General features: G+C 46.0%; 1 protein-coding gene across 7 annotated transcripts in view; it reads left to right on the top strand.

Moving 5' to 3' along the window:
- SH3KBP1 (SH3 domain containing kinase binding protein 1) overlaps positions 1-25243 on the top strand; it is a 471173-nt gene that overhangs the window by 323287 nt on the left and 122643 nt on the right. For 5 of the 7 annotated variants that reach the window (XM_029603365.1, XM_029603363.1, XM_029603366.1 and 2 more), the window contains one exon: positions 17806-17850. The exons of 1 other annotated variant lie outside the window; for it this stretch is intronic. In XM_029603365.1, the coding sequence (XP_029459225.1) occupies positions 17806-17850 (45 nt within the window). Of the gene's footprint in view, positions 1-5480; positions 5811-17805; positions 17851-25243 lie in introns of those variants that run through there. One more of the 7 variants, XM_029603369.1, reaches the window with a different exon arrangement.

Below are 25243 nucleotides of genomic sequence, written 5' to 3'. Positions count from 1 at the left end.
CCTCCGTTGGCAATTACACTAAAAATTTGGTTACGCTGGAAACCGAAATTGGTGGGAGACGCAGACTACCACTCACTCTCAGCCATATTTTCCCATACTGGGTTCGCTATCGGAATGCCTAAGCAAGCGTTTCCACTTTGGAAGACCCTGCGCTTGAATACTCTGGGTGCTTTACTATTTGAGGGACGTCTACAGACCTTCTCTAACTTGGCGGCAAAATATCCTACCGTGGAGTTCCCTTTCTTGGAATACTTACAACTGGCTCATTTCATAAAAACAGAACTGCTTCCCTCCAGTCATTTAGCCACTAAAACGCTGTTTGAGTCTTATTGTATTCATGCTCGAGATGTCAAGAAGGCGGTTTCCAAGATTTATATGCTAATGCGGGGGCCCCAGAATACTAAGCTTGAATGCTCCTTGGCTTGGGAAAGTGAGCTGAATATTAATTGGAGCCTGGAGGAGTGGGAGGCTATCTTCTTACAAGTTCGTCGATGCTCCATATCAGCCCACTACCAGGAACACTGTGTAAAAATGATATATCGCTGGCATTATGTGCCCACCCGTCTGCATACAATGTACCCCAATGTGTCCAGTAATTGCTGGCGGAACTGCGGCCATATTGGCACTTACTTTCATGTATGGTGGACTTGCCCAATTGTAACGCCATATTGGTCGATGCTACAGGCTTGGCTGACCCGAATGTTCGGCTGCCCCCTCTTCGTGGGCCCGACGCACGCCCTGTTGGGTGATCCGATGGAGAGTCTATCCCCGCATGGTCAGCGATTATGTCAACAGATTTTTATTGTTGCCAGGATTGCATTGGCAAGTAAATGGAAGAGCACAAATATTCCACTATTGAACACAATCGTCCGACGACTTCATCGGGTGGAGGTTTTGGAACGACTAACAGCCACGCGCCATCGTCGGTTATCGCTCCATCAAAACGTATGGACACCATTTTTGGACTGGTCTCAGAGTGGCGGTGTTGTTTGACACTTCCGATGTGTGCCGACCTGATGACATTCACCAATTTATTCCCATTTAGGTTAGCCTTGCTATTATATAGTTTCATAGGTCACTACCACAACCAGGCTTACCTGTATTTATAATTTATTGTGATGCATTTCCAGCTCTGTAATCATCCCACTTTAGCTCTGCACTGGACTAACTTTGAAGGCTTTTGAAAGTTCTTAGCATATTTGACACTAGGGGGGGATGGGGAACAAAGTTGTACAAATTGTCTGTATTACTTTTAGCCTGCAGTGTGTTCCCATTGTTTCAATTTGTATGCTACTTGTTGTTGCTTATTGTTATGCTAATAAACGCTTTAATACAAAAAAAAAAATAAACAGGAATTTTGAAATTGAAAAGCACCAAGTCAAATTACTATGGTGTGAGCAGAGAATGTAGTGGCATTATTAGTAGAAACTCTGACTAAATTAGATGTTTTTCTCAAATCACCAAGACACATGAACTTGCCCCTCCACAGTGCAAACATTAATTTGCAAATTGTTCTCAGTGTAAAGTAAAGAGCATGTCTCAGGGAGCTGCCATTGTAGGACCTGTGTTTCTGATTCAAAGAGTTTGACGCACAACTGAACATAGCTGATATATACCAAAACATTTGAGCCAGAGTTTGTTGAGGGTAAAAATAATTCCCACATACTTGATGCATTAGATTGAAACTCCTACCCAAGTTTTATACAATAGGCCAGTTCTCTGTGCTTTGATAGAGCAGCTCAGTGGTGGAGAACCTGTGTGAGCTCGGGTGCAATATTGGACCCCAAGCATCTTGAGTTACAGGATTGGTTGATGACTGTGTCCGTGCAATATTCTTTTCCTTTGGACATGCTGAGGGTGCTAGAAGTTCATCACAGCTGTGTAGACTTCTTGAAAGGAAACCACAAACCTTCAAACTGGCTCAAGGTTTGCCTTCACTTTGTGACTTGAACTTACCCATGATGCGGTGAGACTTCTTGATTATTGTGCAGGCGGTTACTTTATCCTCTGCCTTCCCAAATCTTTTTAAATCTGCTCATTAAAGAGCACATCCAATTTGACTGGAACTGGCCTTCATTGACTGACAGTGCTATAAGCCTCATTCTCCACGGCTCAGGATTCTGCCCCCCTCCCCCCCCCCCCCCATTTATTTTATATCCCCTCCCAACTAGGATTGCCTTCTAACCCCACCAGATCAACCAAAACAGGCTGATCCAGTCCTGGTTTTGCCCCGTTGCTTGTGTGGTTTTTTTAGTTTGAGATTTTCTTAGGGAAATCAATGGAAAAACCCTCGCTACAACTCCCATGCAAGCAATGGATCCAAAACCAATATTGTATCGACCTACTCAAATGACCTGGGGTGAGGTGACAGCCCTCTTTCCAATTCGCTTACTCCAGACCTTGCTTTGGGGGCCATGCAACAGGGCTCCTTCAGAATCCTACAGTCACGGGCCCTAAGTCCTGGCCACTGTTGTGGCCATTGTGGCACTGGTTGTGGCCATTATGCAAGGACTTGAGATTCCCAACCCAGGGGTTGTGAACGCTGCCTCTACAGCATCCCCTAGCTGTGACTGACCTGCTCTGAGAATCAAACCCATGTCTCTCTCCTCCCCCGCACAGCACCACCATTGAGCTACTAAGCTCAAAAGAGAGATGTTGAGCAGTAAATGGAGCAGATCCAAGCAGCAGATGGAGTAGCTGTAGACATCACCAGGAGGTCTCGCTATCGCACCAGAAAAACTTCTAACAAGGACATTGGGCTAGTGACAATGGAAATTTTGGAGTGGCTATTTGTTTAAAACTGTAATAAAATAGAGTGAGGCAGATTTAAGCCACTGAAGTGCATGTTGTTGAGCCAGCTCCATGTTGAGTTTCTTAGTATTTTCTTGTTGCAGTTTGCATGTCTGTGCTACTACACCACAGTTATGTCCAAGCAGAGCCATAGCATGCCTATGGCCAATATAACCACAGCCAAAGGCGCCATAGCGCTGCCGCCATGAGAGGGCCTCAGTAACAGATCGATACTCTAAGGCCGCGGTAGAAACAGTGCGGCAGTGCCGGGCGCACCCTCGTTCCCCGCACGCACAGTTCTCTTCACCTACCGCTCGATACTCTCTTCAAATTGCATGCAAATGCATGCCGCGTCTGCGAAGCGTTAGGCCCACGCAACCCATTTTACTGTATAGGCGCTAATACAGCGCCTATACAGTATCCTGGGTGCGCTGGTTCCTGTCATTTCAAATGTCATTTCACTGCCGGCGGGGGCTGCCGGAGGCCGCTTTTGCCGCCGGCTCCCTCCGCCGGCAGTGAATGAATGCGTGCCTGTGCGACCCGTGCGATTTCGGCGCTCAAGGTGACGTCAAGCGTCATGATGTCACACCTTGAGCGCCGAAATCGCACGGGTCGCACAGGCACGCATTCATTCACTGCCGGCGGGGGCTGCCGGAGGCCGCTTTCGCCGCCGGCTCCCTCCGCCTGGATGAATGCACGCCCGCCGGCTCCCGGATAAACGCGCGCCCACCCTCCCGCCGCCGCCTGGCTCGAACGAGCGCCCACCCGCCCGCCGGCTCCCAACGCCGCCGCCGCCGCCTGGATGAACGGGCGCCCACCCGCCCGCCGGCTCCCGCTGCCGCCTCGATCCAACGCGCGCCCACCCGCCCGCCGGCTCCCACCGCCGCCTGGATCGAACGTGCGCCCACCTGCCTGCTGGCTCCCGCCGCCTGGATGAACGGGCGCCCACCCGCCCGCCGGCTCCCGCCGCCGCCTCGATGACCGCACGCCTGGGGGATTCGGAAAGTGACAGGAAAGTGACAGGTATTTATACATATATATAAACAACTTACGCTGCAATGTTAATATGGAGGTCGTCCATGGTTTTTTACACTTTACTCCCTTTGGTTTTACCCCCATTTTTACACTTTATTCCCGTTTTAATTTTCGAACACCACACTAACACCAAGTAGAGGGTAGGCGGTAAACTAACAGGTTAAGGACGCGGCAAAATAGCGGGTTACAAAGGAGATAATCTGAGCGCGCGTCACAGTATCGGAGGGGAATAGCTAATTCCTTCATTATACAGCTAATTCGTTCATTTACATATCATATACATGCTGGGTGTGGAAAGGGTTATGCGTCTGTTTTAAGAAGCGCTAAGGACGCGTGAAACTGGAGACTGTATCGCTGGATCGCCTTACGCGTCCGAATTGTGCACTCACAGCAGGTTACAGACGGGAAATCTTCAACCGCACGTTACAGTATCGATCTGTAAGTGGAAATGCAGCTTGGCTTGCCAGCAACGCTGATGATTCTGGCGGAGCCATGCTGCTTTTTGACTGATAGGCATCTGAATCGGGGTGAGGCCAAAAAACAGAAGAAGCCTCATTGATGGCAGTGGGACAACGCATGATTTCCTGAATGCTGCTCACCCCCGCGGGATGCTATCGCGAGCCCCTCATTCACCTCCCTGTAAATGGAAGGAACGCGGCCTTGCAGCGCGGGCTGCTTCCTCCACCTGATGACGTCATTCAGGCACCGGCAGCCGGGAGGGAGGAAGCAGCCCCGCGCTGCAAGGCTGCAATCCTTCCATTCTTCAGGAACAGGAGCTGAAAAGTCAGCGCCTGCTTTCCGCAAAATTTATTGCATCGGCCCCCAAGTTTGTTAGGGCGTGTGTTTTGGATATGCTAATCTCTTTTACTGCATCGGGCACTAGTCTTGTGTGCTCAAAACGTGTCAGGCTGGGCGCAATTTATTGCATTGGCCCGTCAAGTATTCGAGTGTTTTACTTTGAAGCTGGGCTTCATGGCTAATGGATCAAGTTTTAGTGTGTCTCCCTCCAGCCACTGATGTGGGTTGGGCATGGAAGCTTGTATGGTTTTTTTTGTCTTTGAAGAGCTCCTCAGCACACAGATTTATGAAATGATTCCCCCCATCCTTTCTTTGTGGTTCTTTTTTTCTCTCTTTGGTTGAAGGCAAAGGGGTTTAGCTCTCTCTGGGCCTTTTGAGTTGGGTGACAAGTTATCCAACCTCTGGATTTCGTCTTGTCAGGTAGAAATCATCTGACTGGTTAATTCTAAAATGTGATTCTGATGTGTTCTTATGACATCCCATGGGCTGATGTAGGACCCAAAATGCTTTATTTTGGGGGGGGGGGGGTTTCCCCCTTGCTGCAGGCCTATCTCATTGTAAAATAGGCTCCCTTCATCAGGTTGGTGAAGAAAATTGCTGCAAGTTACACAGGGCTTAAACAGGACAGCATCCAAACATGGTCTGGCACTTGCACGTTTAAAAGCTGCAGCCATCTCCAAGCATGAGATCTCGAGAAGAGCTACACCATGCACACTGGAAACTTAGGAGCCCAGAGGCACAATTTACTTATTCGCTTACATTTTAATCCTGTTCTATTTTTTTTTATTGGGGAGGGAGGTTCTTTTTAGCTATAAATAGAACATGTGCGCTCATCCTCGCCCCTATCCTGCCCTGCAATCATTCCTCTTTGTAGCCGTTCTCAGCAAAATCCGGTGGCCAGGACGCCGTGGGAAAGAGACGGAAACCTCCGATGCAGCGTCTCCGAAAGCCCTGAATAGTTTGCAGGCTTCCTGTATTGCAAACAAATGTCAGCCTTGTCTGTGTTTTTTCTTTTTTTTTTTTTGGTACACGCTGGTCCGGGGCCCCTAAGTTGTGACTCAGTCCTAGGTTTCGCTCTGACGGGCTTTGTCCATTTAGCTGCTAAGAGGAAGTGAGGGAGTGGGAGGAATTTTGTGCTCCGACACTCTGACTCTGGAAGGCAACTTTATTTCACCCCAGCAGATGAGGTATTTATCATTTTAAAATATATATTTCTGCTTATGCACTCGCCGTCCGGTGTCCGAAACCACGTCATGTGGTATTCTCGATTCACATGTGCTTTAAAGAAGCACAGATTTCTCCCCCTTTCCGCCCCTCCTCTTCTTCTTAGGGACTGTTCTAACATGCTATATAGGATCTGTTGAAATAAGAGTTTAGTGAGGCAGATGGAGGAGAAACTTAAAAAAAAAAAATCCTGCAAAGTCAGGAACTAATTTGTGAAGACGCTTGCTCTCCTGGAACTGTTTGGCTGGACTTTTACTTTGTCAGTTCAGCTATTAAACAGCGCAGCTGGTTTTGATTCTTTCTATATAGCTTTTCTTTTTAAATGAAGTCCTACTGCAGGGAGTAATTTAGATGGTGCAGTTTTCATTGCTGTAAGAGCTGTAGCAAAGCTGCAGCCATGTTGGTCCAACAGGAGGGAAAACAGGGACTTAATTTTAATTTTTAACGATGTGGAAGCTTTTAATTTGGTGGCAAGGAAAGTCTGAAACATTCTTAAACGTTGTGTGCCCTGATAACAGTGGTGTTAACCGGCCTTGAGTCTGCATGGCTGAACCTGTAGTGGAGAACTGTCCACCCCCCTCCCTCCCCCGAGGAGTGCTTGCAACAACCAAAAAAATTGTGCAGACAAAATTGTACCCTTGATTATAAAATCCAACTAACTGGGGACTAGCCATGTTGTTTAATAGGGAAGTCGTCAGAGATGCATTGCCTTACGTCGTCGTGGTTAGCAGCCCACTGAAGTAAAAGCATCTTCCTTTTCCTGCTTGCTCAGCTTGCCTGTGTATCGAGTGCACGCACTGGCGGCGTGTTAAAAACTCTTTTGCCAGAGAACTTGTGTGTATCACAATAACTTAGCTGCTAAACAAACCAGCTCTCCCCATGCTAATTGTATGTTACATGGTTGCATAAAAAAAAAAAAAAAATCATGAAAAACAGGAAATAAATTGGCGCGGCCTCCCAGGAACTCCCATGGTTATACTGCCTGTGTGTGAATTGTGCTGCTCCTCCAGGGCAGGCGAGAAACTTCCAGCTGTTGCACCTCTGGTAAAACACTTCTGCTGCTGCCGAATAAGTCTTTGCGGCAATTGACTTTACAGTTTGTCACTGCCAGAGGGGTTCCTGGCACGGGAGACACCCCCATGGGCTTTTCTTCTGTGTAAATACCTATTTTATGTACTGAAGTCAGCGACCGTGAAGTTGGCTCTCAGTCTTTTCCTACTTACAGCGCACATTGAATGAAACTCAGGTCTTATGCTGACAGCAGTGTCCTGTTTACCTTTACTTTTCCTGTCTTAAAAAAAAAGGCGACTCTTAACTAGGACACACTGAATGAATGGCCTGTAATATGTTCGTGTCTAGGAACAGTATTTTAACTGTTTTCACAAGTGCATAGTTGTGCAATTATTTTAGTGGGATGAGGTGGGGGGAGAAATGAGATGATCATGAATGAATTAAAAAAAAAATTGAAAAAGGTGGTCATCTTATTGAAATGCAATTTTGAAAGACAGCCAGCATCAGATCATAGTCAAACGCAAAGCCAATCTGACCCTAGTGATAAAGTGTCTCAAGAGCATTTCCCTTTAGGAGTGTCTCTTCCCCCACACCCCAAAATCCAACATTACTAAGAGCTCCCACGCTCTGCCATGTTTGTGTCTGTTGAGCTGTGTGGGTGAAGGGGAGAGACTTTTAATGAATGAGGCACAGAGAGGGATTCTATGATCAAAAAGGCTTCTTGGTTTTGCCTTAGGTGTAATAAATCCTTTCGAAAACAGAGCCCATCGTTGGGAGTGGAAAAGCAGTTTTTAGATGCTTTCCCCAGATAGGGGATGTTGAAAAGAATTATGTGAAAGGGATAGGTGTCTTGTGTGTTTGTCTGTCCATCTGTCTGTAGGCACAATAACCATCCAAAAAAAGGGATGAAAATTCACCAAGTTTTGCATGCAGGAAGAAAATATGAATATCTTGGATGAGTTAAAAAAAAAATCAGAAGCATCAGATCAATATTTTTAGAGACTGAGCCTCCAAAGAAAATAATCTCATTGCTTTCTATGGGAACCTGTTAGAATACGGGCCAGTGCTCCATTGCAGACACCACCACCACCACCACCCTCACCCTTCCAGCACTTTGTGACAGAGCAATGCAGGCAGAGAGACAGAGACAGGGAAAATAGCTAAAGCAACTGGCAAAGGATGGCCCAAAAGGTACTTCCAAAGTATGTGTACACATGCACGTCCATCACGCTCTTACTGCTTCCAGCACACCCATATCTACACTCCTGTCAGACGGAGAACATAAATGACTTTGCTTCTCAGATCAAATCTCCCTCCCGCCCATACACACACACACTTGCCCCAACTACACCACCCACCTACACACATATACTGTACAGCAATACTCAAAACAAAACCCACACCCCAAATTCCTCTTACACACACCTTACACATTACCCATTCACGATCCCCCCCACTCAAGTCTAATCAAACATGCACATTCCCACTTACACCCTGCAACATCTACATATGCACCCAGACGCCTTCGTGCGCACATCCCCGCCATATACATTCTGCATGCACACTCCCTCACAGCCACATCTTCCACCTACAAACACACAGCTGCATCCCCCAAAAAACATCCCCACAGCCTCTCCACATACACTACACATCCATCCCCGTTTCCATACACACACACACCCACACCACATGCAGCCCTATCACTCCCACATACAGTATGTTGCCACAGTGTTAACTCTTTGTATGATTTCACTCATTCAGCTGTCGGTGAGCTGGAGTCATTTGTTTGGTTCTTGTCTGTGCATATGTGATATATTATTTTATTTTGTGTTTTAACTGTATCTCGCCTCGATCAGTAGATATGAGTAATAATAAACTAAACATGCACACTCCTGCATCCCCCAAACACACACACCTCCACCGTCCTAATCCACTCAACTACACACACAACCCCATGCTTCTTATGCCCCACGTGTACACCCAGAGCCTCCAACCCCCCCCCCCTCCCCAAACACACACTTTCTACAAATCTGTGTTAGAAAGTATTCCCGATGCCCTGCTTCTGCATGCTCTCCCTACTTGTTGCTGTGTTTGAATTATAAACCATTGGATTGTAGGACTTCCAGAGATTCTGCTGTCTTATGTTTCATCTGTCATCCCGAGTAGCAAAATAGTCCTCACAGTAAGATAGCAGACCACTCTGTTTGAAAGCAAGGTTAGAGATAGTGGTGTAGCTACGGGTGGGCAATTTGGACCCAGGCCCACCCAATCGAAAGAGACCTGTTAGAGCAATGCCGTCACGGGATCCCATCCCCGCGATGGTGAAGAGGAGGGCCGAGCTGCAAGGCCAGGTCCAATGCACCTGGGAAGGCGGCAGGCTGCTGGTGCTCTCTCCTTTGGCTGCTGGCAGGTTAGGCTCCACTGGCAGCCCACAGCCTTGCCTACTGCCGTATGGCCCACAGATCTTCCTGCTTGGGGGGGGGGGGGGGGAGGAGCGGAAGCTGTGCACACCTGCGCACAGCTTCTGTGCCCTCCCCCTCCCCAAGCAGGAAGATTGGTGGGCTGTAGGGCCTGAAGATAGCAGGAGGCCCTCGGGGCTGTGGTGGAGCTCATCTTGCCACGGCCTGATGATAACAGGAGACCATGATATGTGTGAGCTTGTATGTATGTGTGAATGAGTGAGATCCTGCTTGTGTCTGCATGTGTGTGCGTCTGTGTGAGATCCTTTGTGCATGTGTTTGTATGTGGGTGGGTGAGAATGGGAGCTTGAGTGTGTGTGTGTGTGTGAGAGAGACTGGGTACCTGGGGGTGAGTCTGTGTGCATAAGAATGGGAGCCTGGGGGGTGGGGAGTGTGTGTGTGTGTGTGTGTGTGGAGAATGTGAGCATGTGAGAGTAAGAGCTTGTGTGTGTGAAGGAGTCTGTGAGAGAAAGCATGTGTGTGAGTGTGAGGGAGGAAGGGAAGAAGACAGTAGGAGAAAAGAGCACTGAAAATGAATTAGGAAATGAGTGACAAAGGAAAAATGGGAAAAAGAGACCAGGACCAACTAATGAGAAAAATACAAAGATCAGACAACAAAGGTAAAAAAAAATAAAAATATTTTGAGATTTTAGCAATTTTAATATGCCATCTTTGGGAATGTGCATTTGTTATATTTTTGTATTTTGCTCTTCAGTATTCCACTGTTCAGAGTCCAGATTCTCAGGCTTTCTATTTTGGTTTTATCTGCATGTTTCTGTTTCTAATTTTGTAGTATTTTATTTCTATATTAGGTAAAGGTCGGTCTCTCTTTTGCCTGTGTGTGTGACTGAAATGCAGTATTTCTGCTAGTGTGTAGCTTCTCTGTAGTAATAGTCCAGCTTGTTCTGTTATTCCCGTAGGTGATGTATTAATGTTCTAGGGCCTACTGTAATATTTGCTTTGCTGCTTTTTCATAAGGTTGCTGCTGTTTGAATCCTGAGAGTCAGTGCTGTGACTGTATGGTATGACAAGATTCTAGATGTCTCTTTCTTTGCAGGAGTTTGTGTTACTTCACATAATAGCAGTTGAGGGATATTTTTTGCTGAGGTAACATTACTGGTTGTAATGTGAATTTTCCTAGCCCTGCTCTGCACCTGTTCTGATGATTAATGATATTTTATTGTAGTTATGATGATTTCCGGCTTTCTGCAGAGAGGATTCATGAAATAATACATTAATTTTTATTTTATTACATGATTGATTGGATCTGGTTGTTTTCTTTGCTTTTTACATGATATACTTGTGCATTTATAAATTGCACTAAATATAAAATAATACAGATTAATAAGGAATTTTTAATGCTGGGAAGTGCTTGAAATAATTGAGGTTGAAATAATTGGCTGTTGCAAACTACTTAGAAAGCCATTGTAGGGTGCAGTATATGGCATTATTTATCAATAAGAATACAACCAGTAGGTCTCAGACCTGTATGCCTACAGCCCACTCATGTTAACCTTGTAACCACCTAAATAATCAGTTCTGGCTGTGCCACTGGTTAGAGGGCAGGCTTAGGGGGGCATTGCTGTGCCGAGGACTTGGCTTAGAATCCCAGTACAAGTCTTCCATTCCCTGAGCTGGGTTCATGGCCCCTAGGGCAGAGAGGGAGTCTGAGGCAGCGCGCTACAACGACATCTTGTGGCCAGACAGTGCTCATGATTGCGGAGTTCCAGGATGGAGCCCTGGTATGTGGCTCCAGCCAAGGACCATTGCAGAAATGACTGGGCTGAGTTGCAGGTCGATACAGTAACGTGCAGTTAAAGATTGCCCGTCTGTAACGTGCTGGGAGCGCACAATACAGACGAGTAAGGCGGTCCAGCGATAGTCTCCAGTTTCACGCGTCCTTAGCACTTCCTAAAATAGACTCATAACCCTTTCCGCACCCAGCATGTAAATGAACGAAAAAGCTGTATAATGAAGGAATTAGCTATTCCCCTCCGATACTGTAATGGGCGCTGATACTATCTCCTCAGTAACCCGCTGTTTTGCCGCGGCCTTAACGTGTTAGTTTACCGCCTCCCCCTAGTAGGAGTTAGTGTAGTGTAGTGTAGTGTAAAAAACATTGCTAACCCGCCCTGGTCCCGTCCGGTCTCCGGTCCAGTCCGTCCGGTCTCCGGTGTAGCCCCAGTCCGGTCTCCTGCAGCCCGTCCGGTCCCCTCCTCCCGAAGCAAAAAAAAAACAAAAAACGAAAAAGTAGCAAGGCTCGGGCCTGCTACGGCAGTCCCTTCTCCCTTCCTCCCGATTTCGCACGGCCATTCATCCAGGCAGAGGGAACCGGTGGCGAAAACGGCCCACGGTTCCCTCTGCCTGGATGAATGCACGGCCACCGGCAGTGAAGGAATGGCCGTGCGATTTCAGCGCTGAAGGCAGTCACATGCTGTGGTCACGGCATGTGACTGCCTTCAGCGCTGAAATCGCACGGCCATTCATCCAGGCAGAGGGAACCGGTGGCGAAAACGGCCCACGGTTCCCTCTGCCTGGATGAATGCACGACCACCGGCTCCCTCCGCCTGAATTAATGCGCGCCTGTGCGACCCGGCCGGGTCGCACAGGCGCGCATTAATTCAGGCGGAGGGAGCCGGCGGCGAAAGCGGCCTCCAGCAACCCCCACCGGCAGTGAATGCGCGCCTGCTGGTGGGGGTTGCCGGAGGCCGCTTTCGCCGCCGGCTCCCTCCGCCTGAATTAATGCGCGCCTGTGCGACCCAGCCTCGTTTGAACACGTGCCCACCCGCCCCCCGGATCCCGCTGCCGCGCCCCGCCCAATCGAACACGCGCCTACCCGCCCGCGGCCTCGATCGAACACCCGGCTCCCGCCGCCGGCCGCCTGGACCCACGCCGCTGCCTGGATGACCGCATGAAAGTGACAGGTATTTAAAAATTATTTTTTTTTAACACTCAGGTTTTTACATATTTTTGGTTTTTTTTTTTTTTTTTACACTTCCTGGTGCCTGTCATTTCAAATGTCATTTGAAATGTCATTTGAAATGACAGGTACCAGCGCACCCAGGTTACTGTATAGGTGCTGTATTAAGCGCCTATACAGTAAAATGGGTTACGCGGGCATAACCCTTCCCTAACGCTTTAAAGCCGCGGCATGCATTTGCATGCAATTAGAAGAGAGTATCAGGCGCTAAGTCAAGAGAACTGTGCGTGCGGGGAGGAAGGGTGCGCCTGACACTGCCGCACTGTTTCTACCGCGGCCTTACTGTATCGACCTGTTGGGAAGGGATGTAAAGTTGGGTGGGTGAATCCCTGGAACATTATAAATGAAGGTTAATGAGGCCAGATCCCAGTTGTGGTGCTGAATGAGCTAGAAGAAATAAGAGGAAACTTCCGGGACATTCCCCCCCCCCCCCCCCCCCCCAAAAAAAAAACAAAAAACTGATTATGAAACACTTTCATGTCGTAAGAATTTGAATATGTTACATTAAGTTTGAAAACAGTGTTATTGGTCAGTCAGCTGCAAGATGAAGATGGACAGAAATAGCCAGAATATTATAGCTCAAATGGGAGGTGATAGAAGAACTTCAAACATCAGCTTAAATATCTTGCTCTAAAGCTCTTCCCTGACCCACCCCGTAATCCCCCCATCCACAGATTTCATTTTCTAAAAAGGGCAGTCCTTTTATGCAGAGGCTTTCTCCAGAGCCACTGCCCTCCTCTTTAGCTCCAGGAATACAAAGTTGACTTGAGGGTAGGGCCTGCTTTAGGGTTGCTCCTCCTGTCCGGTCACACGGGCTGCCGCTGCTTCAGGGGCACGGGCGGCAGCTCTAGTGAGGAGGGGTACTCCCGACGCTTGAGCCGGTCCTGCTCAAGGGCAATTGTCTGGCGAGAGGCCTTGTATTTTGGGGGTGGGGGGGGCGGTTATTTTGGTTTACTCGGGAGGTATTTGAGACTATCCCAACATGATTCACTCCTCTATGCAATTTTTTATGCAACTCAAGAATTTTGTAAAACAAAGTTAGAGTAACTGCTACTAAGTACCTCGTTTTGAGCAAACGTTGTATTTTATGCACATTTGGGTGCAAACTTTGATTTGTATATGTTAACTTTCAGAACTAGTAGGAGGCACTTGTAGCGTCATGATTTCATTTCTGGAAGGCTGCTCCTGAGACACTGCATCTCCTCTTGAGTCATGGATGTTTTTTCTGTGTAGTGAAAAGAAGACCTTAAACAACAGTGGACGCAGACCCTGGCAACTAAATTAAAAGAAACGTGGAACATGCAGCCTATCCAGGCAGCCCATCCACACCACATGCTCAGCTTTATAGTCCCATCCACTTCTTCAGAGATCTTGAATTCAGACACTGTCCTCGTCTACCTCACCTCCACTGAGAAGGCCGTTCCATGTGTCGTCCACCCTTTCTGTAAAGAAATATTTCCTTGGATTACTCCTGAGGTTCCCCCCTCATTCTAGAGCTTCTTCTATCGAAAACTGAACCTGCCTTATACTGTGAAATATTTAAAATGCGCACGCTTTTGTTTCAGTTCTTCAAAGTAAAAATATTTCTGTGCTCTCTAATGGAACTCAAGCTCCAGTTTTTGCAAAAAAATAAAAGAATAAACAGAATAAAAGACCAGTTTTTATCCCTCTCTAACTTCCAGTATCCTATCCTTGGAAGGTTTTACACGGAGATCACCTGAAGCTGTGCCGGTGTTCACTGAGGGAGTGGCAGTTGCCAAGATCAATCACCCCTCTTCACTGTCACTCATTTTGCATAAACATTTGTTTTTAGATTTCTCTTTTATGAAAGCTTTCTAAGGCGGTTCCTCTGCTTCTTCCTTGGTGCTAGCCAGAGTCTCTCAGATTGCCTCATGCACAGGGACACCCCTCAGTGGGTGGTGAAATTGAGTCTGTGGTAAGCAGCAGGGAATAGGCACAGCTGGGTGGAAAGTTTTCTGCTGCTGTTTCTATTTTTTTTCTCTGAATCAGATGGGTCTGTATTGGCACCATGTAAACAGCACTAATTAATTGATCACTCATGTTTATAAGTGTACTATTTACTGCCAGTGCGAGTACTCCCTGCATAGCCAGTGAAGTTACTTAAAAGATGTGAATTATGAGTAGGGTGCAACATGTGGATCAAGGTGAATTTTCAGAAGGCGTTTGACAAAGAGCCTCATGAGAGACTCTTGAGAAATGAAAAAGTAATGGGATAGGAGGCAATGTCCTGTTATGCACTGAAACTGGTTAAAAGTCAGGGAGCAGAGAATAGGACTAAATGGTCGGTTTTCTTAGTGGAGAGCGGTAAGCAGTAGAGTGCCTCAGGGATCTGTACTAGTACTTTGTAATATATTTATGAATGATCTGTTAAAGGTAACGAGTGAAGTGATAAAATTTGCAGACAATGCAAAATTATTCCAAGGTGATAAATTGCAGAAGGAGCTTGCAAGACTGGAAAACTGGGCATCTAAATGGCAAATGAACTTTAATTTGATGAACCAGTGATGAACATGGTGAAAAGTAACCCACAATGTACACATTTCAGGAGAAGTACCTGGGTGTCATAGTGGACAGTACTTTGAAATCCTCAGTTTAGTATGCGGTGGCTGTCAAAAAAGCAAACAATGTTAAGAATTATTAGGTATAGAATCAGCAGAATAAAATGGTGAATGCCCCTGTATCGCTCCATGGTAAGGCCGCACTTAGAGTTCTGGTCTCTGCATCTGAAAAAAAGAGAGAGTTGCATTGGGAAAAGGTACAGAGAAGAGAAGGGTGACCAAAATGCTAAAGGAATGGAACTGCTTCCCTATGAGGAAAGGCTAAGGAGGTTGTGTCTGTTCAGCTTGGAAAAGAGACACCTGAGGGGGATATGATAGAGGTGTATAAAATAATAAGTGGAATAGAATGGGTAAATATAAATCGGGTATTACTCTTTCATAAAATATAAAGCTAGAGGGCACTCCATGAAGTTAGTATGTAGCACATTCAAAACAAACTGGAGAAAAATCTTTTTCACTCAATGCACAATTAACCTCTGGAATTCATTACCAGATGATGTGGTTAAAGCAATTAGCATAGTTGGGTTTAAACAAGGTTTGGGCAAATCCCTGGAGGAGAAGTCATTAAACTATTAACCAAGTAGATTTAAGACATAGCCACTACTTATGACTGCGTGATAGCAGCATGGGATCTATTTATTATTCTGGATCTTGCCAGGCACTTGTGACCTAGATTGGCCATTGTTGGAAACAGGATGGTAGGCTTGATGGACCCTCGGTTTGATCCAGTATGGCGAGTTCTTATGGTCTATATACATCTGTTTCCTGTCTTCTGATTTCTGTCATTCATCTGCTATAATCCCAGTTTTTTATATATAAAGGAGCAAACTTTGAGTGTGCTTAGTGTTTATAGAACCATGCTGTGTGATAAGAAATATTTCCTAGGTACTATGGAATGTAAAAAGTACTTTACCCTGAAGAAAGTCTTTGCTTCATTGCCTGGACCCTCTAGAATGAGGGGTCATGCGATGAGGTTGAAAGGGAGTAGTCTCAGGAGTAATCTTAAGAAATATTTCTTTACAGAGAGGGTGGTGGATGCATGGAACAGCCTCCCAGTGAAGATGGTAGAGACAAAAACAGTATCTGAATTCAAGAAAGCATGGCATAAACACAGGGGATCTCTGAGGAAGTGACTGGTGTCAGGCTGTCTGGACTTGGCGTGCATCACCCCTGGAGCTGTCAGGACAATAAGGCAGGATTCTGGGCTAGACAAGGGCTGGTCTTTTACCTAGCCAGCCCCATCCCCCACTGGTTGCGCCCTTGGGTTTTGGGGGCCAGTAGGTCTTTATGGTGGCAGGAGATAGTGGTGAGTCTCATGGGACAATTCAGAGCAGGCTAGAGCAAGGCTTGGACGAGGCAAGACTGGGAACAGAGCAGGGCAGGACAAGACTAGATGGAAAAGGACAGGACTGGACAAAGACTAAACTTGGTGGACAGGGGTAATGCAAAACAGAGACCACAGAAGCCCGAAGGCACCAAAGCTGGAGGCCCATTGTTTAGTAGGCTACAGGAAGGCCTGGTAGACCACAAGGCAGGGTACAAGACAGAGTAGGTCAGAAGGCCACAAGGCAAGGTACAAAACTAGAGCAGGTCTGAAGGTCACAAGGCAAGGAGCAAAAGTGGCCAGGTCAGAGAGCTGAGGATGACTCCATGATGAGGCAAAAATACAGTGGCAGGGCTGGATTACATAGGGCTGGAGCTTGTTTGTCGTGCAGGCAGTGGGGAGGAGCTTGGCAATGCTGGACATTAAGCTTGCTGAAGTTCCCTGGTGGAGAGGAGGCTGCAAGGCAAGCTGAGTCAGGAAACCATTGAGCAGATAGATTGGATAGCTCTGATCAGAGCTCATTTGCAGGTCTTTGCGGGTGGGAATGCGTCATAGTAGTCCGATGAGGCTGCACAGCAGACAAAATCGTAGCAATGGGAATTATAATGCTAATTTAATTATGGGCAGACTAGATGGGGCCATAAGGTCTTTTTGCTGTCCTGTTTCATTCCAATAGAATATGTGGATAAATTCGTTCACATGATCCTGTCTGCTCCTTTGGTGCATAGGCTCTGGAGAAGGTCTTTTTCCCAACACTGGTTTCTTCCCTTTAAAGCTTGAACAGGAAACTTGGCAGGAGGTTGTTTTTTTTTAATTTTCTGAGTGCATTTCAAAGGGTCTTTTCTCTTTCCCCAATCATGCTTAACCTGTCAGATTCTTTATTATTAACTGATCAAGTCAGCAGGGCCAAGTCCAAATTTAACAAAAAAAAAAAAAAAAGCAGAGCTGGAAAGCACATGGGCTCTGCTCACTAAAACGCTAACTTTCAAATTGACGCGCGTGCGCATGTTATAAAAGTGGCTACCTGTGCGCACATGCACATACGATTTTATATCTACGCACACGTGTGCATGAATCCCGTCTCGAGCGCTCAAGTGGGGGGAATTTTAGTAGGTGCACGCGGCAACACAATGGGACTATTTCCCAGTTCGCCCTAGTAAAGGAGCAGACTTCCTAAACTCCCTAGCCAACTTGCTTCCCTTTTACCCTACTTGACCTGACCCCTAAAACCCCTCTGACCTTTTTTTTTTTTTTAACCAGTTACATGCTGTCCATAGCAGAAGCAAGTTATGTGTTTGTGGGATCCCGGCGCACTCTAGTGCATGTAACTGATTTCATGGGTGCAGTCCCAGCCCCGAGCCATCCCACCCCTTTTTCGCCAAACATTTGTCCACGTACCGGGAGATGTGTGTGGCTACGGGCCCATTAAAAAGCCGTGCGGCCCAGTTATGCGCATATAGGGATTTTAAAATTCGCTCTTAAGTCACTTGATGACGTTTTGTATCCTGCAGTCCCTTTATTTTTCAGATAAAGACAGTAAGTGCTCACCAGGCTTTTGAATATCTGGGCCTCTTTTTTTTAATTTTTTAATTTTTTTTGTTTCAGATCACAAAGAGAAATCTTGTCGCGCAGCTTAACTCACAGAGTGAGGTAAGAGCCACAGTGCCACTTGGGTACACCTGGTGAATGTCTGATGTCTCTTTCTGACAAAAAGTCTTGCTTGATCTTCTCCTTTATGAACTGTGAACTCCATTGGGGGTTTAATTCTGAGTTTGACCTTCTGCTTGGGCAGTTTTTGTGTCCGATGACCTCTGGGGCACAAAACAGCAGATTCGTCAAAGAACATAAGAAATTACCATACTGGGTCAAACCAAGGGTCCTTCAAGCCTAGCATGCTGTTTCCAACAGTGGCCAATCCAGGCTACAAGTACCTGGAAAGTACCCAAAAACTAAGTATATCCCATGCAACTGATGCTAGTAATAGCAGTGGCTATTTTCTAAGTCAACTTGATTAACAGCAGGTAATGAACTTCTCCTCCAAGAAGTTATCCATACTTTTTTTTTAAAGCCAGCTACACTAACTATACTAACCACATACCCTGGCAACAAATTCCAGAGTTTAATTCTGCTTTGAGTGAAAAAGAATTTTCTCCAATTAATTTTAAATATGCTACTTGCTAACTTCATGGAGTGCCCCCTAGTCTTTCTGTTATCTGAAAGAGTAAATAACCAATTCACATTTACTCGTTCTAGACCTCATGATTTTAAACACCTCTATCATATCCCCCATCAGCCTTCTCTTCAGCCCTAACCTCTTTAGTCTTTCCTCATAGGGGAGCTGTTCCATCCCCTTTATCATTTTGGTTGCCCTTTTCTGTACCTTCTCCATTGCAACTCTATCTTTTTCGAGATGCGGGGACCAGAATTGTACACAGTATTCAAGGTGCGGTCTCACCATGGAGCGATACAGAGGCATTATGACATTTTCCGTTTTATTCACCATTCCCTTCCTAATAATTCCTAACATTCTGTTTGCTTTTTTGACTGCCGCAGACACTGAGCCGATGATGTCAATGTATTATCGACTATGACGCCTAGATCTCTTTCCTATTATTTATTTATTTATTTTTGGTTTTTTATATACCGATCTTCTTGCATTGGATACAAATCAAATCGGTTTACATTGAACAATTAAACTTGCCTGAGAGCATTACATAGAACAAAGAACATATAAGAACATTAAATAACATGGTAATTGAAATTCATCTTAAACAGATGCCTTGCAAAAAGCCAATGAGAAATTAACATTAAAATTAACTAACAGATGAATGCATCGAATGAAATTGGGCTAGAGTGCAAGGGAACCTTACATCATGTAACTATAGCATGGGTTATTTTTCCCTATATGCATCACCTTATATTTATCCACATTAAAATTCATCTGCCATTTGTATGCCCAGTTTTCCAGTCTCGCAAGGTCCTCCTGCAATTTATCACAATCTGCTTGGGATTTAACTACTCTGAATAATGTTGTATCATCTGCAAATCTGATTACCTCACTCATCGTATTTCTTTCCAGATCATTTATAAATATATTGAAAAGCACAGGTCCCAGTCCAGATCCCTGAGGCACTCCACTGCCCACCCTCCTCCACTGAGAAAATTGTCCATTTAATCCTACTCTCTGTTTCCTGTCTTTTAACCAGTTTGTAATCTATGAAAGGACATTGTCACCTATCCCATGACTTTTTACTTTTCCTAAAAGCCTCTTATGAGGAACTTTGTCACATTCCTTCTGAAAATCCAAATACATTACATTTACAGGTGCACTTTTATCTATATGTTTATTAACCCCTTCAAAAAAGTGAAACAGATTTGTGAGGCAAGGCTTGCCTTGGGTAAAGCCATGCTGACTTTGTTCCATTAAACCATGTCTTTCTATATGTTCTGTGATTTTGATCTTTAGAACACTTTCCAATATTTTTCCTGGCACTGAAGTCAGACTAACTGGTCTGTAGTTTCCCAGATAGCCCCTGAAGCCCTTTTTAAATATTGGGGTTACATTAACCACCCTCCAGTCTTCAGAACAATGGATGATTTTAATGATAGGTTACAAATTTTTACTAATAGATCTGAAATTTCATTTTTTAGTTCCTTCAGAACCATGGTTTGTCTACCATTCAGTCCAGGTGATTTACTACTCTTCAGTTTGTCAGTCAGGCCTACCACATCTACTAGGTTCACTGTGATTATTTACACTTTTGGATAAGGACTAGGGGGCACTCCATGAAGCTAGCACGTAGCACATTTAAAATTAATCGGAGAAAATTCTTTTTCACTCAATGTACAATTAAACTCTGACAGGCCGATACAGTAAAGCGCGGCCACAGTTACCCCATTTCTAACCCGCTGTGTACTCACAATTTGGCCTCGTAAGTCTAACCCGCGATTCACTATCCTTTTTTACCGATCCTTACCGCTTCTTGAATTCGACGCATATCCCTTTCCGCCCGTGGCATGTATATGATATGTAAACGATCGGATTAGCTATTCCCTCCCATACAGTAACGTGTGCCCCAATTATCTCCTTTTTTACCTGCTATCTTGCCACGTCTTTAACCTGCTAATTTACCACCTATCCTGACCCTGGCGTTAGTGTGGTGAACTTAGCCGCCCAGTCCCAAACATATAGAAATGACGGCAGAAGAAGACCAACCGGTCCATCCAGTCTGCCCAGCAAGCCCCACACACTTGCTCTCTCACTTAACTGTTTCTCCTGGCTCCCAGCAACCCCATGTTCTAATTCCCCTTTCACCCCCACCATCAATGCAGAGAGCAGTGCCGGAGCTGCCTCCAAGCGAAACATTAAGCCTGATTAGTTGGGTAAGCGGCAGCATAGCTCTCTGCCATGAAGCAGAGGGCAATGCTGGAAATGTGTGAAGTATCAGTTTTTCTTTTCCCCTGTCATTGAAGCAAGGAGTCATGCCGGACATGCACCGAAAGTGAAGAATGCCTTGAAAGTCACATTAACTATCATCAAATATTGAAAAGCCTAATAATTGGTAATACCTATAAGCCCATGAACCCATCCCTGTTTTTTTTTCTTTTTTTCTTTTCTTGTTTTAATTGGGAGATGGATGCCCTTCATCCTTCTACTCTGTGAAGGTGGACACCTACCACCGGCCACTGGCATCCCGCTCCGTTAATGCCTCTGTGGCTACTGCCGCTCCATGCAGTGTTTTACTACCTGCTCTTTATATGCGTCCTCTAGAACTGATGGATCCCATCCCTGGGTTTTTTTATTATTTATTTAATTGGGAGATGACAGCCCTCCATCCTTCCGCTCCGTGAAGGTGGACACCTACCACTGGCCACTGGCATCCCGCTCCGTGAATGCCTCTGTGGCTACTGCCGCTCTGTGCAGTATTTTACTACCTGCTCTTTATATGGACACCTACCACTGGCCACTGGCATCCCGCTCCGTGAATGCCTCTGTGGCTACTGCCGCTCCGTGCAGTATTTTACTACCTGCTCTTTATATGTGTCCTCTAGACCTGATGGATCCCATCCCTGTTTTGTTTTTTGTTTTGTTTTTTATTTAATTGGGAGATGACAGCCCTACATCCTTCCGCTCCATGAAGGTGGACACCTACCACTGGCCACTGGCATCCCGCTCCGTGAATGCCTCTGTGGCTACTGCCGCTCCGTGCAGTATTTTACTACCTGCTCTTTATATGCGTCCTCTGGACCTGATGGATCCACAATATTTATCCCATGCCCCTTTGAAGTGCTTCACAGTTTTGGACTTCACCACTTCCTCCGGAAGGGCATTCCAGGCATCCACCACTCTCTCCGTGAAGAAATTCTTCCTGACATTGGTTCTTAGTCTTCCTCCTTGGAGCCTCAGCTCGTGACCTCTGGTTCTGCTGATTTTTTTCTGTTGGAAAAGGTTTGTCATTGTCTTTGGATCGTTAAAGTTTTTCAAGTATCTGAAAGTTTGAATCATATCACCCCTGCTCCTCCTTTCCTCCAGGGTGTACATATTTAGATTCTTCAATCTCTCCTCGTATGTCAACCGATGAAGACCCTCCACCTTCCTGGTCGCCCTTCTCTGTACCGCCTCCAACTTGTCCTTGTCTCTTTGTAGATACGGTCTCCAGAACTGAACACAGTACTCCAGGTGAGGCCTCACCAAGGACCTGTACAAGGGGATTATCACTTCCCTTTTCTTACTCGATATTCCTCTCTCTATGCATCCCAGCATTCTTCTGGCTTTTGCAATCGCCTTGTCGCATTGTTTCGCCGACTTCATATCATTAGACACTATCACCCCAAGGTCTCTCTCCTGCTCCGTGCACATCAGCCTTTCCCCCCCCATCGAATACAGTTCATTCGGATTTCCACTCCCCAAATGCATGACTTTGCACTTCTTGGCATTGAATTTCAGCTGCCATATCTTCGACCACTCTTCCAGCTTCCTTAAATCCCGTCTCATTCTCTCCACTCCTTCCGGCGTGTCCACTCTGTTGCAGATCTTAGTGTCGTCCGCAAAAAGACAAACCTTACCTTCTATCCCGTCCGCAATGTCGCTCACAAAGATATTGAACAGGACCGGTCCCAACACCGATCCTTGCGGTACACCACTTAAAACCGCTCTCTCTTCAGAGAAAGTTCCATTTACCATCACGCATTGTCTTCTGTCCGTCAACCAGTTTGCAATCCAGGTCACCACTTCGGCACTCACTCCCAAGCTTTTTGTTTTATTCACCAGTCTCCTGTGCGGAACCGTATCAAAAGCTTTGCTGAAATCCAAGTAGATGACATCTAGCGCTCTTCCTTGATCCAATTCCTTGGTTACCCAGTCGAAAAAGTCAATCAGATTTGTCTGACAGGATCTTCCCCTGGTGAATCCATGCTGCCTCTGGTCCATCAATTCTCCGGACTGTAGATATTTCACTATTCTCTCTTTCAACAGTGACTCCATTACTTTTCCCACCACCGAAGTGAGGCTAACCGGTCTGTAGTTACCAGCCTCTTCTCTGTTCCCACTCTTGTGAAGCGGGACCACCACCGCTCTTCTCCAATCACTCGGCACCACTCCCGTTTCTAGGGATCTATTGAACAGGTCACACAGCGGACCCGCCAGCACATCTCTGAGCTCCCTCAGAATCCTTGGATGAATCCCATCAGGCCCCATGGCTTTGTCCACTTTCAGATTCTTTAGCTCTTCCCATACATTTTCTACTGTAAAATGATTTTCATCTATTCCACTACCCTCCAGCTTCTTGTGTAGAAATGGTCCTTCTCCAGGGTCTTCTTTAGTGAATACAGAGCTGAAGTATTCATTTAATATTTCTGCCATTTCTTCGTCTCTCTCCACACATTGATCATTTCCACCTTTCAATTTCACTATACCACTATGGACTTTTCTCTTTTCGCTGATGTATCTGAAAAATGTTTTGTCACCATTTTTTATCTCCTTGGCAATCCTCTCTTCCGCTTGACTTTTTGCCAACTTGATTAATTTCTTCGTCTCCCTCAGTTGAATCAAATATTCTTCTTTGTGCTCCTCCCTTTGGGATCTTTTATATTTTTTGAATGCTGTTCTTTTAGCTTTAATTTTGTCAGCCACCTCGTTTGAGAACCAGATAGGTTTCATTTTCCTTTTGCTTTTCTTTACATTTCTAACATAAAGAGTAGTTGCCTTGGTGATTGCTCCTTTTAGATTGATCCACTGCTGATCCACATCTCTCTCATTCTCCCATCCATTTAGTTCTTCCTCTAGGTACTTCCCCATTTCCTCAAAGTCTGTGTTTTTGAATTGTAAAACTCGGGTCTTTGTGGTTCTTTTCCCTATTCTTTTAGTGATATTAAACCATATTGTTTGATGATCACTGGTGCTGAGGTGGGTGCCCACCTCGACATCAGAGACATTATCTGCATTAGTGAGCACTAAGTCGAGTATATTTCCTTCTCTCGTGGGTTCTAATACCATTTGTTTGAACAAAGCTACTTGCATGGCATCCACTATTGCTCTACTATTTTTAGATTCTGCAGATGGGATTTTCCAGTCTACAAGCTACAAGTTACAAGTTACAAGTTACAAGCTACAAGTTACAAGTTACAGTCTACAAGCTACAAGCTACAAGTCTACAGTCTACAAGCGTCAGGAAAGCCCCAGCAGAGAGAGACGAAATTTCACAATCCCAAACCAAACCAACCCAATCCAAACCCCAGCAGAGAGAGACAAAACTTTCCCCCAGCCCCTGCTCACCTGCCGCGTCCATGCAAGCCCCCAGCAGCAGCAGTAGAAGGGCGTCCATGGGTGCCGGTCTCCCATGCGAGGCGGCTTCCAACAGCCCCGCCGACTAAGATGAATACGCGCACGCCCATTCATCCAATTTGGGCGCTCAAGGCAGCGAAGGCGCATGCACCAGGTCACGGCCAAATTGGACTTACGGGCGTGCACGTATTAATCTTCGCTGGCAGGGCTGTTGGAAGCCGCCTCGCATGGGAGACCAGCACCCATGGACGCCCTTCTACTGCTGCTGCTGGGGGCTTGCGTGGCCGCGGCCAGGGCAGGTGAGCGGGGGCTGGGGGAAAGTCTCTGCTGGGGCTTGGATTGGGGTTGGTTTGGGACTGTGAAATTTCGTCTCTGCTGGGGCTTGGATTGGGTTGGTTTGGTTTGGGACTGTGAAATTTCGTCTCTCTCTGCTGGGGGGCCTGTAGGAGAACCATCCACTTCCTGGTACCTGTCATTTCAAATGTCATTTGAAATGACAGATACCAGCGCACCCAGGATACTGTATAGGCGCTGTATAGCACCTATACAGTAAAATGGATTCGCTTCATGGACGCACTTTGGACGTGGCTTGCATTTGCATGCCGTTTAAATACTGTGTCAAGCGGTATGTGATCTCAACTGTGCGCGTGGCAAACGAATGGGCGCCCGGCACTGCCGCACTTTTTCTTACATGCCCTTACTGTATCGGCTTGTGAATTTGTTGCCAGAGGATGCAGTTAATGCAGTTGGTATAGCTGGGTTTAAAAAAAGGTTTGGATAAATTCTTGGAGGAGAAGTCCATTAATTGCTATTAATCAAGTTGACTTAAGGAATGGCCTCTGCTACTATTGGCATCAGAAGCATGGGATCTTCTTAGTGTTTGGGTACTTGCCAAGTTCATGTAGCCTGATATGGCCACTGTTGGAAACAGGATGCTGGGCTTGATGGACCCTTGGTCTGACCCACTATGGCAATTTCTTATTTGGTTCAGTCCATCTGAATCATTTCCCATGAAAACCTTTGCTGGAATGAGTATCTCCCCAATATCCTCTTCAGTAAATACCGAAGCAAAAAAATTGTTTAATCTTTCTGTGATGGCCTTATCTTCTCTAAGTGCCCCTTTAACCCCTCGATCATCTAGCAGTCCAACTGACTCCATCGCAGGCTTTCTGCTTTGGATATAATTTAAAGTTTTTACTGTGAGTTTTTGCCTCTACAACTTCTTTTCAAATTCTCTCTTAGTTTGTCTTATCAGTGTTT

Source organism: Rhinatrema bivittatum, chromosome 5 (assembly GCF_901001135.1).
Source record: "Rhinatrema bivittatum chromosome 5, aRhiBiv1.1, whole genome shotgun sequence".
Classification (NCBI taxonomy): domain Eukaryota; kingdom Metazoa; phylum Chordata; class Amphibia; order Gymnophiona; family Rhinatrematidae; genus Rhinatrema; species Rhinatrema bivittatum.
Note: the sequence above shows the minus strand (reverse complement) of the source record. Positions and strands in the feature narration are given on the sequence as shown.